This window comes from Bubalus kerabau, chromosome 5 (genome assembly GCF_029407905.1).
Source record: "Bubalus kerabau isolate K-KA32 ecotype Philippines breed swamp buffalo chromosome 5, PCC_UOA_SB_1v2, whole genome shotgun sequence".
In the NCBI taxonomy this organism is placed as follows: Eukaryota; Metazoa; Chordata; class Mammalia; order Artiodactyla; family Bovidae; genus Bubalus; species Bubalus kerabau.
This window is the reverse complement of record NC_073628.1, coordinates 121,664,176-121,680,902: the sequence shown is the minus strand read 5'-3', so window position 1 is coordinate 121,680,902 and position 16,727 is coordinate 121,664,176. Positions and strand designations below refer to the sequence as shown.

Sequence of the window (16,727 nt, the reverse complement as noted above, 5' to 3'; positions counted from 1 at the left end):
CCATACCTTCCTGGGCACATCTCCTTAATTTTACACATTTCTCAAAACAGACAAAAGTGGCAAAAAATAACTTGTAGAAAGCTCTTCTTTTTCAGGAAATTTGCTACATAAAGCAAGAGTCCATACAAGCCTCAGTTGCCTCATATGTAAAATAAAGCTAACGTCAATTTTGAGAACGATGTATCTAGTTCCTGGTCCATGGTAATGACTCAAAAACTAAGATGGTAGCTGTGACTATTAGAAGTAAAAATTATGCCACTAAGCCTGTGTCACTAAGACGTGTGAGCCGAAGGGTTTCCTCAGGAGTCTCTGCCAACCAGGTTGTCTGCAACAGATGACTTCACCAGGCTCCAACTATCAGCAGCCTGAGTTGGTATCTTAAATTTATATCCAAGTCTCAGACAATGCAAGCTTCTCTGGTGGCTCAGAGGTAAAGAACTCGCCTGCCAACGCAGGAGACACAGGTTTAACCCCTGGGTTAGGAGGATCCCCTGGAGAAGGAATTGGCAACCCACTCCAGTATTCTTGCCTGGAAAATCCCATGGACAGAGGAGCCTGGCAGGCTACGGTCCATGGGATTGCAAAGAGTCGGACATGATTTAGGGATTAAACAAGTCAGACATTGCAACCAAAGTATCCCATGTTGCTTTATACCACCGTCAACGGTCGCCACTGCCCCAAAAGCAAACCATTCTACTTCCCTCTTCCTCTCATTCCGTTTTCTCTCTCCTGACCCATTCATTCACATCCTATTTCCTCACATATCCTATGGCTTCCAAACCATCTTCACATAGTAAAAGTCATTCCGTCATGTCCAATTCTTTGCGACCCCAGGGACTGTAACCTGCCAGGCTCCTCTGTCCACAGGATTCTCCAGGCCAGAATACTGGAGTGGGTAGCCATTCCCTTCTCCAGCGGATCTTCCCAACCCAGGTCTCCCACCTTGCAGGCGGATTCTTTGTGGTCTGAACCACGAGGGAAGCCCTCCCCACAATAACTCCCCATCTAATTCCCACTTTAGCTGAAATAAGGTTTTTCATCATTGATGACCCCTCCCCCACAGACATCCTGAGTAGAGTCCGCTCATTCTCCAGCACCTGAGGTCAGAAGAGGAGGGTCATCATTTTATCCACACCCAATATGCCATTCCTCTACCTTCAGAGAAAACACCTTCCATTTTGAGGTGTATGCCACCTGACACCCTCTAACCTTCTTCATCATTGTTGGCAGCCACATGAAGAATTCTGAAAAATTGTTATTAAATACAAACTTGATGCCTGACTCACTGTCTTCCTTACTTTAAGCTCTGTTATTATCCAGGTTATGGTAACATCCATAATATACTCCATAGACTCAAGTTCCTTGATATCAATTCCATAATCTTCATTTCTACTCAAGCTGAATTGTACAATCAATCACTCTGGCTATTCTTACCAATTAATCCCAAATTCCTTGTTATATATTGTGTTTCACAAGCAAAATCTCAACTCTTGTCAGTCAATACATCCAGATTTGACTCCATGATTCATCTCTTCAGTCTCTCTTAATTATTCATTTTTAATTGGAGGATAATTGTTGTACAATATTGGGTTGGTTTCTGCCACATATCAACATGAATCAGCCAGAGGAATACATATATCCCCTCCCTCTTGTTTAACTTATATGCTGAGTACATCATGCGAAATGCTGGACTGGATGAAGCACAAGCTGGAATCAAGATTGCCGGGAGAAATGTCAATAACCTCAGATATGCAGATGACACCACCCTTATGGCAGAAAGCAAAGAGAAACTAAAGAGCCTCTTGATGAAAGTGAAAGAGGAGAGTGAAAAAGTTGGCTTAAAGCTCAACATTCAAAAACTAAGATCGTGGCATCTGGTCCCATCACTTCATAGAAAATAGATGGGGAAACAATGGAAACCGTGACAGACTTTATTTTCTTGAGCTCCAAAATCACTGCAGATGGCTAAGCCATGAAATTAAAAGATGCTTGCTCCTTGGAAGAAAAGCTACGACCAACCTAAACAGCATATTAAAAAGTAGAGACATTTCTTGGCCGACAAAGATCTGTCTAGTCAAAGTTATGGTTTTTCCAGTAGTCATGTATGGATGTAAGTTGAACTACAAAGAAAGCTGAGTGCTGGAGAATTGATGCTTTTGAACTGTGGTGTTGGAGAAGACTCTTGAGAGTCCTTGGACTGCAAGGAGATCAAACCAGTCCATCCTAAAGGAGATCAGTCCTAAATATTCATTGGAAAGACTGATGCTAAAGCTCCAATACTTTGGCTACCTGATGCAAAGAACTGACTCCTTGGAAAAGACCCTGATGCTGGAAAAGACTGAAGGCAGGAGGAGAAGAGGTCGACAGAGAATGAGGTGGTTGGATGACATCACCGACTTGATAGACATGAGTTTGAGCAAGTTCCGGGAGTTGGTGATGGACAGGGAAGCCTGGAGTGCTGCTGTCTATGGGGTCGCAAAGAGTCCGACATGACTGAGTGACTGAACTGATTCTTCTCAAACATACCCTATTTCTTTAGCCAAATCTGCTCAATGAAATCCAAGTCCTAGATGAAACAAAAGATAAAACTCAGCAATTATACACAGCTTGCTGAGAATTGCTGGAGAAAATCACCCAGGTAGGCAGCATACAAGCACTACAAATTCGTCTTCTGAACCACAGCTCATCCTGGCTTGAAACTGTCTCTGTGTCCATAGATACCCTGTACCTCTCCAACTCCACCAGTTTTCTAAAATCTTACTTACCCTTCTGCCAGTTCCCTTCTCTCATCAAATGACCCTCCTTTTCCTCTGAGAAAAGAAAGAGTCCATCAGACAAGAAGTCATCCAGCATCCTGCATCTTCACCTACCACCTTGACCATGACCATACCAATCAGTGGTCCACTTGGCTCACTGAGCCAAAGGTCTTCTCCTTTGGAGGAGAACAACCAATCCTTCTATTTGCATCCTATCTCCTCTTGCTTTCTCAAAGTACTGGTTTTGTAAATCATCTGTTCTCTCTGGCATATTTTATCTCTTCTATGCTACTGATGCTCTTCTAGCAGTATTTAAATATTCTTTCCTGTCTCCCACCTTAAAAGAACATGTTCTTTCTCAAGTCCAATAACTAATGATTATTGAGAATTTACTGTGTGAAGGGATTGTGCTAAGTTTTGGACATCCAGTATTTCAATCCTCACATCAGCCTTACAAAGCAGATAATACTATCCCCAGTTACTGACAGTGAAGCACAGATAAGTTAAGATCACACAAAAGTACTTGGTGGAGCCCATTTTCCAAGCCAGGCATCAGATGCCAGAACCTATGCTATAAACCACAATGTTATGTTTCTTGACAGATACATACTGCATTCATTAGCTCCATTTTCTTACCCATCATTTCAGCCTCCTGGCTCCACAACTACAAAACAGTCTATTTTAATGTAGCCTTTTGGTTTAGTCTTTACTTTCAGTAACCTTATAAACGGATAGAGCTGACAACTTCTCCTGCTTAAAACTAACAACTTTTCAGATTTCCAAACACTGCTCACTCTTATTTCTCTTCCTATTTACCTGGACTCTCCTTTCCAGAATCTTTTATAAATTTCCCTTCTGTCTTTTAAATATTTATTTATTTGGCTGGGCGCGGACGGAGGGCTGGGGGAGGGGGAGTCTTAGTTGTAGCATATGGGATCTAGTTCCCTGACCAGGGATCAAACCTAAGCCCCCTGCATTGTAAACACAGGAGTATTAGCTACTGGACCACCAGGGAAGTGCCTCCCTTTTGTCTTTTAAATGCTGTGTTTGCCATAGTTCTTGCCTGTCTCCCTTCTTTACTCAATCTACATGCTCTCTTTAGATGATCTCATTCATTCCAATGGCTTTAGCTGTCATCTGCATAAGTTTCAAGTGGACAGAACTGTTACTTGGCACTATTCACACTAACACTGACAGCTGGAAATGCGGAGGGGTAATACCTGGAGACTGACAGGCCACCCAAACAGATCCACACAGGGAGACATTTACTTTCATAAATCCACCATCAACCAATGTCTGGCTCACAGACTTGCAAACTCAGAAACTTTTAACTTGACACTGTCAGACTATTTTAAACAATAGAGACAGATGTATAAAGCTGGTGTGCCAAATTGTGAGTTATCAATGAGGACTATAACTGTCTGGTGAATCTGATGCATATGCCAGTGTGATCAGAACATTCTCTTCCTATAAGTAAAATTCATGAGGTTAAAAATTACTGGGAAGTTGTTTAGTGAGGGAGCAAAACAAGGAGCACTAATAGTATGATCCAAATATGTAACGACATCATTACATATTTATAAAGATGAACAGTCTACCACGACAGTTGGAACACCGCTCATGATGGACTAGTTATTTAAGCACAGAATGAACACTCTGAACCTTAGATAAAATTTGGCAAAAAAAAAAAGTCTGGTTTAAAAACAGGCAGTGGATCTAAAGAGACATTTTTCCAAAAACATACAGATAGATACAGATGGTCAACAGGTAAATGAAAACTACTCAACATCATTAATCATCAGGGGAACACAAAGCACACCCACAATGAGTTATCACTTCACACCTGTCAGAACAGCTATGATCAAAAAGACAAAGAAATAAAGTGTTGGTGAGGATATGGAGAAAAGGGAACCTTTCTGCACTATTGGTGAGAATATAAACTGTTGCAATCACTATGGAAAACAATGTGGAGGTTCCTCAAAAAATTAAAAACAGTACTACCATTTGATCCAGCAATGCCACTGCTCGGTATTTATTGAAAGGAAACAAAAACACTAACACAGAAAGATACATGAACTGCCAAGTTCAATGCAGCATTATTTACAGTAGCCAAGATATGGAAGCAACCGAAGTGTCCATTTATGGATGAATGGAAAAAGAAAATGTGATGTGCATACACATACACAGAGAGAGAGAGAGAGAGAAAGGACTATTATTCAGTCATAAAAAAGGAAACTTTGCCATTTGCAACCACATGGATGGACCTTGACAGGTTTATGCTAAGTGAAATCAGACAAAGACAAATACTGTATGTTCTCACTGATATGTGGACTCTAAAAAAATTTTTTTAAACACTGATACAGAGAACAGATTGATGGTTGTCAGGGGCAGAGGGTAGGCAAAATGAGAGAAGGGGGTCAAAGGTACAAACATGCAGTTAAGTAAGTCATGGGGCTGTAATGTACAACATGTGGCTACAGTCAAGACTGATTGTATATGTGAGAGTTGCTAAGAGAGTAAATCTTAAACGTTCTCATCACAGGAAAGAGCATTTTGCAACATGTATGATCACAGATACTGACTTACCACGGTGATCACATCATGACACAGACAAATATCAAACCATCATACTGTGCAACTGAAACTAGTATCATGTCAATTACACCACAATTTTTTTAAGAAAAATAACTTGGTTGTACAATGTCTAAGTCTGTTTCTGTGACTTTTTCATTGTTGACCTCGACACTTTTGGTTGAGACTTTATTTTGGACAAGTTAATGTATAAGGAGCTGATAAGCAAGACTCCCATCCTGAGAGTAACAGTGTCTCTTAAAGCTAACTTTACATATCTTTTCTCTTTAATCATATGCCAATTCATTTTTAATCTACAAAAGGCAATATTTCCCTTTTCTCCATGTTTTAAAGGCCAAGTCTGCTCTTTTGGACTTTATTAATAACTCTGAAATCCATAGCCTTTTTCTTATGCCCGAGTCACCTCCATTTTCTTCCCTGAATTGCTATGATGGCCTCAGGTTTTCTCTCTCAGCTCTCAGGATTGCCTGGTTCCAATCTATCCAAAAGATAAGGATTTAAAATGAAAACCCAAACACTTTTCACTCATAATCCTTCCAGGCTCCTGAAAGCTTTCAGGAGGAAATCCAAACTCCTTAATATTTTTGTTAAACTGCTTTTACTCACGCACTTTCTCCAGGTAACACTTCTAGAAAACCTTTGCTAACCATCACCCTCCTGAACACAGTATCAGGGAAACTGCTCTCAGCTCACACAATTCCCTATGCTTATTTTTCCACTATAAAATGTTTCACAGTTTATAATATTGTTATTTCTCTAGCCCTTCTCCCTAAAGCCTGTTAACATCTTGTAAGTTATGCCTCATCTTTGAATCAAAGGCACCTAGCATGGTCCTTGACAAATAGTAACTTTATTACCTCTAATTATAGGCAAGTAGAGTCATAAAGCTCACTAAGAATGGTTATTGTTTGACCAAAGACAAACTATACATAAAACCAAATTCGATTTACTATCAATCAATTAAAGGGCTGTTTCTCAACTTAATATGAAAAAAACACACCTTTCATCCTTCAGGAGTCAAAGATGATGTTTTAAAATAGAAACATCTCCAACACATTTAACATATTTGATATATCAAGATTCAGTCCCTATACTTCGAGACAAAGTTTCCACTGTGCAAACTATCTCTGTATCCTCAGAAAACAACCAGTGATATGGGATCTAGACACTCAGGTTAAAATGCTCTATCATTCTAGGAAACAAAGTTATCATTGTCTAACCAAAATCTCTCACTCTTAAATTTTAGTTAATTTCCTTTAGATTTCTGTTGGACTTAAATCCTTTTCCTCAGGAAAACCCTTCTTCTTGTAGGATCTGCCAAAGGCAAAGGGAGACTCCTAGTTTCTTGGCTCCTTTTATTTTTTTAATATGTTGAAACTGAAAACATTCAATTTGAAGTTTAGTTCATGTAAATTTGTATAGGTTTTCAAGGTCTCAATGTGCAATATTTTCCTTGTAAAAATCTTTCTATTCTTTTGTTCAAAAAAAAATTCTAAAAGAATATTTTCATTACAAAAGTCTTAGAGTGTTCTTTTTTTAGCACTGTGTAGGTCCTGCAGAACCACACAAAGTCATTGAGAGTTCAAAACCTTTATTACTATGAAACACAAGTGCAGAGATATGTAATGCTGCTAATTCTCCCAATGAATCAAGTCCTTGCCACTTTGAGTCTCTTTGCAGTCCATTATCATTCATTAAATTATGATCACTAAAACCATCGACTTAGGTAATAATCTAGCAATGGACTGGTTTTTATAGGTAAAGAAACAGAAGTCTGACAAGGTTAAAAGATTTGCTTAAATGACAAGAATAAGGAAGAGAACACAAATCTTCACTTCCAAATTGGAGACTCTACTACATTGCATTTGCATTTTGTAAAATGCTGGGTGAATTATTTATCAAAATTAGTTTCAATTTTAGCTTCAAGAACAAAACAATCTTTCCAGTAGTTGGAAAAAGCAATATAATTCCAAACATTTCCAATTCCTCTACTCCCATTCTCTTTTAAATTCTCTCCAAACAGGCTTTCATTTCCAACATTTCTTGGTGAGACATCAATAATATCCACATCGCTAAACAGATTAGCCAATCCTCAGGCCTCTTATTAACTAACCAATTAGTGCTTCTTCCTTGAAAAGTTTTCCTCTCTCGGCTTCTAGTTACACTCTTCTCTCTCTGTCTTCAGTTTCTTAGGCTGCTTTGTTCTTTGACTCTTGTCTCTGATTGCTCAACGTTGGCGTATGCCAGAACTGGGTCCTCAGACCTTCACTGATTCTTCATCTAATAGGTCCTTCAGTGGTCCCACCTAGCCTCACCCTGATTATCATCACATACACACCATCTGATCTCAAATTTATGTTTCTGACCCAGACCTCTCCCCTAAACTGTAATCTTATATATCCAGCTGCCTTTGTACCATCTCCACTTGGATAACAAAGTCATCTCAAACTGAACCGTATAGCCAAAAATAAAGACCTCAGTCTCCCACTGTTCCTCAAACCTGCTCATGGTTCCTCTTCTCCATTTCAGTAAACACTACACTATGCTTCCACTCACTCAGGCCAAATCCGCAGAATCTGTCTTGCCTACTATCATTTTTCTCTCACATCTAATTCATCACTAAATCCTTTTGGTCTTATCTCCAAAATATACATAGAATCCAACTATTTCTCAAAATTTTCACAGCTACCAACTTCACCCAAGATATATCACCCTCTTCTGCACCTGGCTCTGATGACTGGGGGGGCTGTGCCACTGGGCCCCACAGGATACCTTCTATACTAAGGCCACTCTTTCAAGATCAGGAGACATAACTGATATACCTTACATAGAGAAACAAACACAAAGAATTAGGCAAAAACAGGAGACAAATGAATACCTTCCAAACATTGGAATAAGATAAAAACCCCAGAAAAGAACTCACCAAAACACTGACAGCAATTTACCAGGTAAACAGTTAAAAGTCATAAATAAGCTTAACGATCTTGGAAGAAGAATGGATGAACTCAGTGAGCTTCAACAGAGAGAAAATATTAAAAAGAACCAGTCAAAACTGACAGAGAAGGCATTGGCACCCCACTCTAGTACTCTTGCCTGGAAAATCCCATGAATGGAAGAGCCTGGAAGGCTGAAGTCCATGGGGTCGCCGAGGGTCGGACACGACTAAGTGACTTCCCTTTCACTTTTCACTTTCATGCATTGGAGAAGGAAATGGCAACCCACTCCAGTGTTCTTGCCTGGAGAATCCCAGGGACAGGGAAGCCTGGTGGGCTGCCCTCTATGGGGTCGCACAGAGTCGGACACGACTGAAGTGACTTAGCAGCAGCAGTCAAAACTGAAGAAACAATGAAATGAAAAATACACTAAAAGAAATCAACAGTAGAATGGAGGATACAGAGAACAGATCAGTGATCTGGAAGACAGAATAGTGGAAATCTCCCAATTCCAACAGCGAAAAGAAAGAGAATGATAAAAAGATACAGTTTAGGATACCTCTAAGACAACATCAAGCATAGTAACGTTCATACTACAGGAGCTTCAGAAGGAGGAAAAGAAAGGATATGAAACCAATTTGAAGAAATAATAACTGAAAACTTATCTAACTTGGCAAAGGAAACAGACACCTAAGTCCAGGAAGCACCAAGAGTCCCAAACAAGATGAACCCAGAGGGACCCATATAAAGATATATTACACTTAAAATGCCAAATGTTAAAAAAAGAGAATCTTAAAAGCAGCAAGAGATAAACACCTAGCTACATACAAGGGAACCCTGTAAGACCATCAGTTAATTTTCAGCAGAAACTGTACAAGCCAGAAGAAACTGGCACTATATGTATATAAAGATATATACAATGAAGAAAAACAGCTTACAATCAAGAATACTGTACCTGGCAAGGTTATCATTCATAACTGAAGGAAAGATAAAGAGTTTCCCAGAAAAGCAAAAGCTAAAAGGAGTTCATTCCCACTAAACTGGCCTTATAACAAAGTATTAAAGAGACTTCTTTAACTAGAAAAGACAAAAACCAAACCAAGCAAAATAAAACAAATTATTAAAGGAAAAAAAATCACTGATAAAAGCAAACATATAGCAAAGGTTCAACCATCTATGGAGAAGGCAATGGCACCCCACTCCAGTACTCTTGCCTGGAAAATCCCATGGATGGAGGAGCCTGGTAGGCTGCAGTCCATGGGGTCGCTAAGAGTCGGACACGACTGAGTGACTTCACTTTCATTTTTCACTTTCATGCATTGGAGAAGGAAATGGCAACCCACTCCAGTGCTCTTGCCTGGAGAATCCCAGAGACAGCGGAGCCTGGTGGGATGCCATCTATGGGGTCACACAGAGTCTGGTATGACTGAAGCGACTTAGCAGCAGCAGCAACTATCTATAAAACTAGCATGAAGGTCAAAGGATAAAATAAAAATCATTGATATTTAAAATAATCAGTCAAGCAATACACAGAATAAAAAGACATGAATATGACATCAAAAGTATAAAATGTTGAGAATGGAGAAATAAAAATTCAGTGCTTTCAGAATGTAATCGAACTTAAGTGACTAATTGCTTGTTATATTTACATAGGTTGTTACACACAAACCTCATGGTAACCACAAACACACAATTGATATTAGATACACAAAAAATAAAGAGAAAGAAATACAAACACACACACGGAAAAAAAAAAAAAATAAGGTCATCAAATCACAAGGGAAGAGAACAAGAGAAGGAAAGAAGGAACAGAGGCCAACTAAGAAAAATAACCAGAAAACAACTAACAAAATGGCAGTAAGTACAGCCTATGACTAATCACTCTAAATGCAAACTGACTAAGTGCTCCAGTCAAAAGACATAGGGTGGCTGCATGGATTTTTTAATAGCCTGTATCTATACAACCTGCAAAAGACTCAGTTCAGTTGTAAAAAACATAGATTAAAAGTGAAGGAATTAAACAAAGATATTCCACACAAACAAACAAAATGAATTGTTGATGTAGCAGTAAGAATATCAGACAAAACAGGCTTTAAAACAAAGAACATTAGGTAATGATAAAGGGAACAATCCAATAAAAGGATAATACTTGTAATACGCACCCAACACAGACAAACCTAAATATAAACATTAACAGACATGAAGGGACAAATTGAGAGTAATACAATAATAATAGAGGACTGGAACATACTATTTGCATCAATAACTAGCTCATCTAAACAGAGTATCAATAAGAAAAAGTTGGCCTTAAATGGCACAGTAGACCAGATGGACATAATAGACTATTATAGAACATTCCATCCCCAAACAGCAAAATACACATTCTTTTCAAGTACACACGGAACATTCTCCGGAGGTTAGGGGTGGGATTGAAAGTTCCAACCCTCTAATCGCAGGGATGAGTCTCCTGGCAATGAGCCCTCACTCTTCAGTGGAGTTCACAAGTCGCCTCATTAACATGACAGAAGATACCTTTATGGTTCTCATCAATTGGGAAAGTTCAAGAGTTTTAAGAGTTGCATGCCAGAAAAGGTGACAAAGATCAAATATTTATTTCATATTACAAATCACAGTATCCCATATGTCCACACAGGAAATTGCCCACAAATATTTATAGAAGTATTATTCACACTAGCCAAAATGTAGAAACACCTCAAATATCCTTTATCGATTATAAGATAAACTATGCTATATCTATAAAATGGATTATTATTTGGCCATAAAAATGAATTACTGATATATGCTATGATGTGGATAAATCTTAAAAACATTATGCTAAAGTGAAAGAAGTCAGTCAAAAAAAGATAATATATGATTCCATTCATATGAAAGTCTAGAATAGGAAAATCCAGGGAGACAAAGAGTAAATTAGTAGCTGCTTAGGCCTCGGAGGAGGATAATATGGGGAGGGGGTGGGGGTGAGAGGACAGATAAATAAAAAGGCACAGGGTGTCTCTTTAAAGTGAGAGAGATGTTCCAAACTTGACTGAGGTGTGGTTGCATACATCTGTATCACTGCTGACAGTGACTGCAGACATGAAATTAAAAGACGCTTGCTCCTTGGGAGGAAAGCTATGACAAACCTAGACAGCATATTCAAGAGCAGAGACATCACTTTGCTGACAAAGGTCCATATAGTCAAAACTACAGTTTTTCCAATAGTCATGCATGTAAGAGTTGGGACCAGAAAGAAGGCTGAGAACAAAAGAACTGATGCTTTTGATTGTGGTGCTAGAGAGGACTCTTGAGATTCGCTTGCCCTACAAGAACTTCAAACCAGTCAATCCTAAAGGAAAGCTCAAGCTTCATGTTAGCCACTTGATGTGAAGAGGCGACTCATTGGAAAACACCCTGATGCTGGGAAAGATTGAAGGCAAAAGGAGAAGGGGGCACTAGAGGATGAGACGGTTAGATAGCATCACTAAATCAACGGACACGAGTTTCAGCAAATTCTGGGAGATAGTGAAAGACAGGAAAGCCTGGCGTGCTTAAGTTCATGAGGTCACAAAGAGTTGGACATAACCTAGTGACTGAACAATAATAACAATCTCTGAATATACTATAAATCACAGAATTGTATGTTTTAAATGAGTGATTATATAGTAAGGTCAATAAAGCTATTAAAAATTAATACATTAAATGCGATCATGAAAGTGGAAAACCCATCTTAAGCAGAGGTAGCATCACAAAGTTGTCTTGACCTGCGACGACCCCGGTGCTCTGTGGAACTTCCTCCTACCATGGGTTACGCTGTTACTCCTCTAACACTAGCGTCCTACATTTTTCTGAGTGATTTTATTACCACCTTGTCAACTTGTTGACTTATTCCTCTTGAATGTCTATGTGAAAGTGTTAGTCACTCAGTCATTATGACTCTTTGCAACCCCATGGACTGTAGCCTGCCAGGCTCCTCTCAGTTTATGGGACTTCCCAGGCAAGAATACTAGAGTGGGCTGCCATTCCCTTCTCCAGAGAATCTTCCCAACCCAGGGACCGAACTTGGGTCTCCTGCATTGCAGGCAGATTCTTTCATGTCTGAGCCACCTACACTTCCATGTATTTTCATTTTTACCCCCACCTCAAAACATACAGCTTGCCCCCAACTAATATGCAGAGGCCCAAAGCAATCACCTGTGAAGGCCTTAAGGTCTCTGTCAAATGCCTGAGACTATATCCCAAATCTTATTCATTACTTCATCTAGCTAAATTCAACCACAGATGCCAAAGCACTTTGAACAGCTATAAGCAAAGTTATTTATAATTATATTAAATTACACACATCATTTATTTGCTTGTCAGTTGTATCAGGGACTGTGAAAAACTACCATGTGTAAAACAGTCATAAAACGTTACTGTTGGAAGTGACCTTAGAAATGTTCAAATCCAATTCTGCCATTTTATAATTGAGAAAACGGATACAAAAATGTAGACAGACTTTTCCAATGTCACTCAGTAAGCCAGTAAATCTCCATTCAAGGCCCTTTCTGTCCACTGGTGATTCCAAGTTGATAACCAACCAGAAGTACAAGGGAATAAAAAACTCTTAATTATTGAACATACACACAAACAGAAAATGACATACAAAGATAATATTACAATCCATTATTGTGAGTTAGTAAACTAAAGGTTATTAGTATGTTTTAATTTCTATTCTCATCTTTAAGTTCAAAAACACTTTGAATCACAATGAAATTAGAATAGCTTTTGCTTAATTATACATACAATTAATTTTATGGAGCCAATTTAAGTTAATCATTTTCTCTTACTATTTAATTCAAAATAACTAATTTATTAGTCATTTTTTATTAGCATACTAAGTTTCTCCTACTTTGAATCATGATTGCCAAAATAAAGGAAAGTCAACTACAACAAATTTTTCTATTTGGTAACAACTGGAAGGGAGCACACCACAATACAATTTATTCCAATATTTTTTTTCATATCATATCAAAATAAATATCATGATGATCTAGTTTCCATTTATGACTTGAGGCAGTTTTTTGAGTTCTCTTTACAGCAACATCATTTCATAAGAGCTTTTTGGAGGAAAGCAAACTGTGGTGTCACAGAAAAGAATTTTTACTTTATGTTTTTTCCAACGTCAGATTCATTCCTATAGAATAAACATATTTAGCCTATTCCAAGCTTACAAAGTCTTGGTCTGCATCACAATTGGCGTCTTCAGTTCAGTTCAGTCGCTCAGTCGTGTCTGACTCTTTGCAACCCCATGAATTGCAGCACGCCAGGCCTCCCTGTCCATCACCAACTCCTGGAGTTCACTCAGACTCATGTCCATCAAGTTGGTGATGCCATCCAGCCATCTCATCCTCTGTGGTCCCCTTCTCCTCCTGCCCCCAATCCCTCCCAGCATCAGAGTCTTTTCCAATGAGTCAACTCTTAACATTTAACAAATTAAAACATTGTAACACATGAAGTGTCTCACTGAGACAGCTAACACAGTCAATGATCATTCTTTACTCAAATATTAAAATTTTTATTTTTAATCAACATTGAATTTACTAAGGTTATATGTATAGTACAGTGGAGGACAGGTTATTGTTTTCATCATTTGAAGAACAAACAAAAATCCCAGAGTTCTTTTTCCCTCTAAACTCCTCCCCCTGCCAATTCTTTAATAGCTGAAACTTGCCACATTTAAAACCAAGCAATAATTTGAACTCTCACATGCCTGTCAAAAGCACAAGGAAAGAATTTGAGATTCTCAACATCAAGTTTTCATTGTGAAGTGGCTGTGTCGAAGTCTTCTAGTGAAAAGAGAATTTCAATAAAAATGTGAGAGAACAGTGGGGGAGGACTTCAAGAAACCACTGCTTTATTTCTTCGACTGGGCAGTGAGTTGTGCTAATAAAACTCAAGTGGATACTAGACAGCCAGCCTCAGGGCTCCCCAGGCAATGCTACCCTCGCATTGACTATGAGGGCTCCTATGAGCCTCACAGAAAGGTGCCACTTTAAAGAGAAACTGAAAAAAGTAGAGAGGATCAAATTACCGCGCAGCAGCTGAAACCCATGGCTTTAGGGCAAAAAATAAAGTGATTGTACTTCAACTACCTTTAAAAAGCACCACCATACCAAATTACATGCATTTCTACTGGAAGAGAGGAGGACCCATTTATTACCATCTGTGAGCCGAACTAATGATGATCTGGTGTGAAGATCAGTAGATTCAATTAACAAATGAATGGCTTATTTTCATCTCTTCAGTTCATTAGTAATTACTGCTTACAAACTTCCCTGTGTCTCACACAACAGGTTTTCCTCCCCCTAACTTGAGAGTTATCTTGAGAATGCTCTCAAAGTTGGCTGTTAGCTGTTAAAGTACTGCTGTTGAATACCCAATGTACCACTCTGCCTTAAACATTCTTTAGTTTCAAATTTTTTAAGTTAATTAACTCTGATTTTGATATCACTGCTCTGGTTTTCATAATTCTACGCTTTCCAGGTTTGGGTACCACTGTGCAAGCACCCCAAACAAGCCATCTCCATGGCTGAGGCATGAGCAGGTATCAGAGAGCAAACCCAGATGTAGGCGAGCAATTCTTTGTTACAACTGTATTCAGCTACACATTTAAAATGGTTCTGAAACTTACTGACACGCAATTTCGAGGCATAAGAAACAACGTAATCATAAGGAATAACAAAGAACAAGTATTTCCCTTACCTGGGTCGTGGAAAGGCACCAAAGCAAAGTTGAAGAGAGGTCTCTTAGGTCTTTTCAAAGACGTCTCCAAAATTTTGGAAGCCCCCTCGATCACCTGAACTAGATCATCATACATGGAACCAGTCACATCAAACACAAAAGCCAAGGTGGAGGCCCCCTCGGGAATTTCTTCTGCCTCGACCTCGGACTGGGGGATTGCATCCTGCGCTCGGGAAGGATAAAGAAGAGCGAGCAGGAATATGGTGTGGATCATGTCCCAGGAAATCATTTTGTCTTTTTTTTTCTTTTTTCCTGGAGCGCCCAAGCACTCTGCTGAGCCCTCCTCAATAGGCAGCGGGTTTCCTCTCGGGGCAATTTATTCGACTCCAGAAATCTCTTTGAACTTGCCAAAAGTTGGGGGCTGAGAATCAGATAGGGACGAGCACCGAACCCGAAATCCCTGCACGGGGCCGGGGAGGCAAAGATGCGGCAGCCTTCGTCCGGACGCAGCCTCCTTCGGGACGGCCGAGTGCCCGCGGCCCGGGCGGCGTGTGGCTGAGTGCGGGCGGCGCGCCCGGCCCATGCCCTGGGGACTGCTACGAGCCAGCGGCGCCGCGCCGAGTCCACTGCCCTCGCCGCCGCCGCCGCTCTCCGCCCGGACCAGCCGCAGCGGCTCCCAACTTTCCACTGCGCGCCGCCCGCCCGCGAGCTGGCCGGGGAAGGGAAGACGGGCTCGGCCTCGCCTCCTGATTGGTCGAGGGGACGCCCCCTCCTCCTCCTGGCTCTGGGGCCCCGCCTCCTGCAGGGCAACTTCTCCCCACCGAGTCTCGGGTCAACTGAGTACCAGGGAAGCGCTCCCGGGGTCCCCTCCGCGCCCACCCGCGCGGCGCCTCCCCTCCAAAACCCCGGGGTAAACAATGGCTTGCAAAAATGTGTGGCGAGGTCCCGAACCGAGGGACACTGTGCTAACCCAGTGCACAAAGGGGATTGCCTTTTTTTTTTTTTTCCCTACGATGCAAAACGTTGCTTCAGACACCTCTTTCATAGTAACCCCCGCCCGCCCCCAAGAAACCGAGACCACCCCCCTTGCGCAGCCCAGCTTCCCGTCCTCAGCCCTCAACCCAGCCGGGAGGGGGAGCTGGAAAGGTCCTCCCGGCTGTGCTGCAGCCACATAATCACTCTGATCTCCTCGGGTACTGTGGGGCTTTGGTGGGGAGGGAGGGAGGAGACAGCTGGACCGGCCAGAAACGAGAGGACAGGGAAAAGGGTTGTGGAGGGAAACGAGAGGGAGACAGCGGGGCCTGGGTAGTCACTGAGTGTATGTGGAAAAGATGGTAGGAGTCAAAGCAGTTGGGTGTGATGAGTACAGGATGGAGGCTCAGTGCACCGGATGAGAGGGCGAGAGGCAAAGGAAGAGGGAGGGGGAGAGAGACCGTCTGAAGGAGAAAATTGATTTTTTGTTAAATTCCACTATCAAGATTCATGCTTGCCGAGCAACATAAATCCTCCCCTCAGCATAGTGAGACAGAATAATATCATTTCATATTTCCTCCCATAGAACACTCGTGTGCCCAGCCTCAGCCAAAGGCTCATTACAAAGGTGTTCCCCTCTGTGGCATTTTCTTGCTGATAAGTGAGGAAACCTCTCCCTGAAGAACAGTACAGCGTTTTTCCGTCTTGTCATTATTACATACATTTGGTACCAGTAACAGATAAGAAGGTGGAC

General features: G+C 40.7%; 1 protein-coding gene across 1 annotated transcript in view; it reads right to left on the bottom strand.

Moving 5' to 3' along the window:
• Window positions 1-15,722, bottom strand: part of HMCN1 (hemicentin 1) — a 546,435-nt gene extending 530,713 nt beyond the window's left edge. The window contains exon 1 of the mRNA XM_055582953.1: window positions 15,023-15,722. Within this exon, the coding sequence (XP_055438928.1) occupies window positions 15,023-15,290 (268 nt within the window). The 5' untranslated portion in view covers window positions 15,291-15,722. The remainder of the gene's footprint in view (window positions 1-15,022) is intronic.
• Between the last annotated feature and the right edge of the window lie 1,005 nt (window positions 15,723-16,727).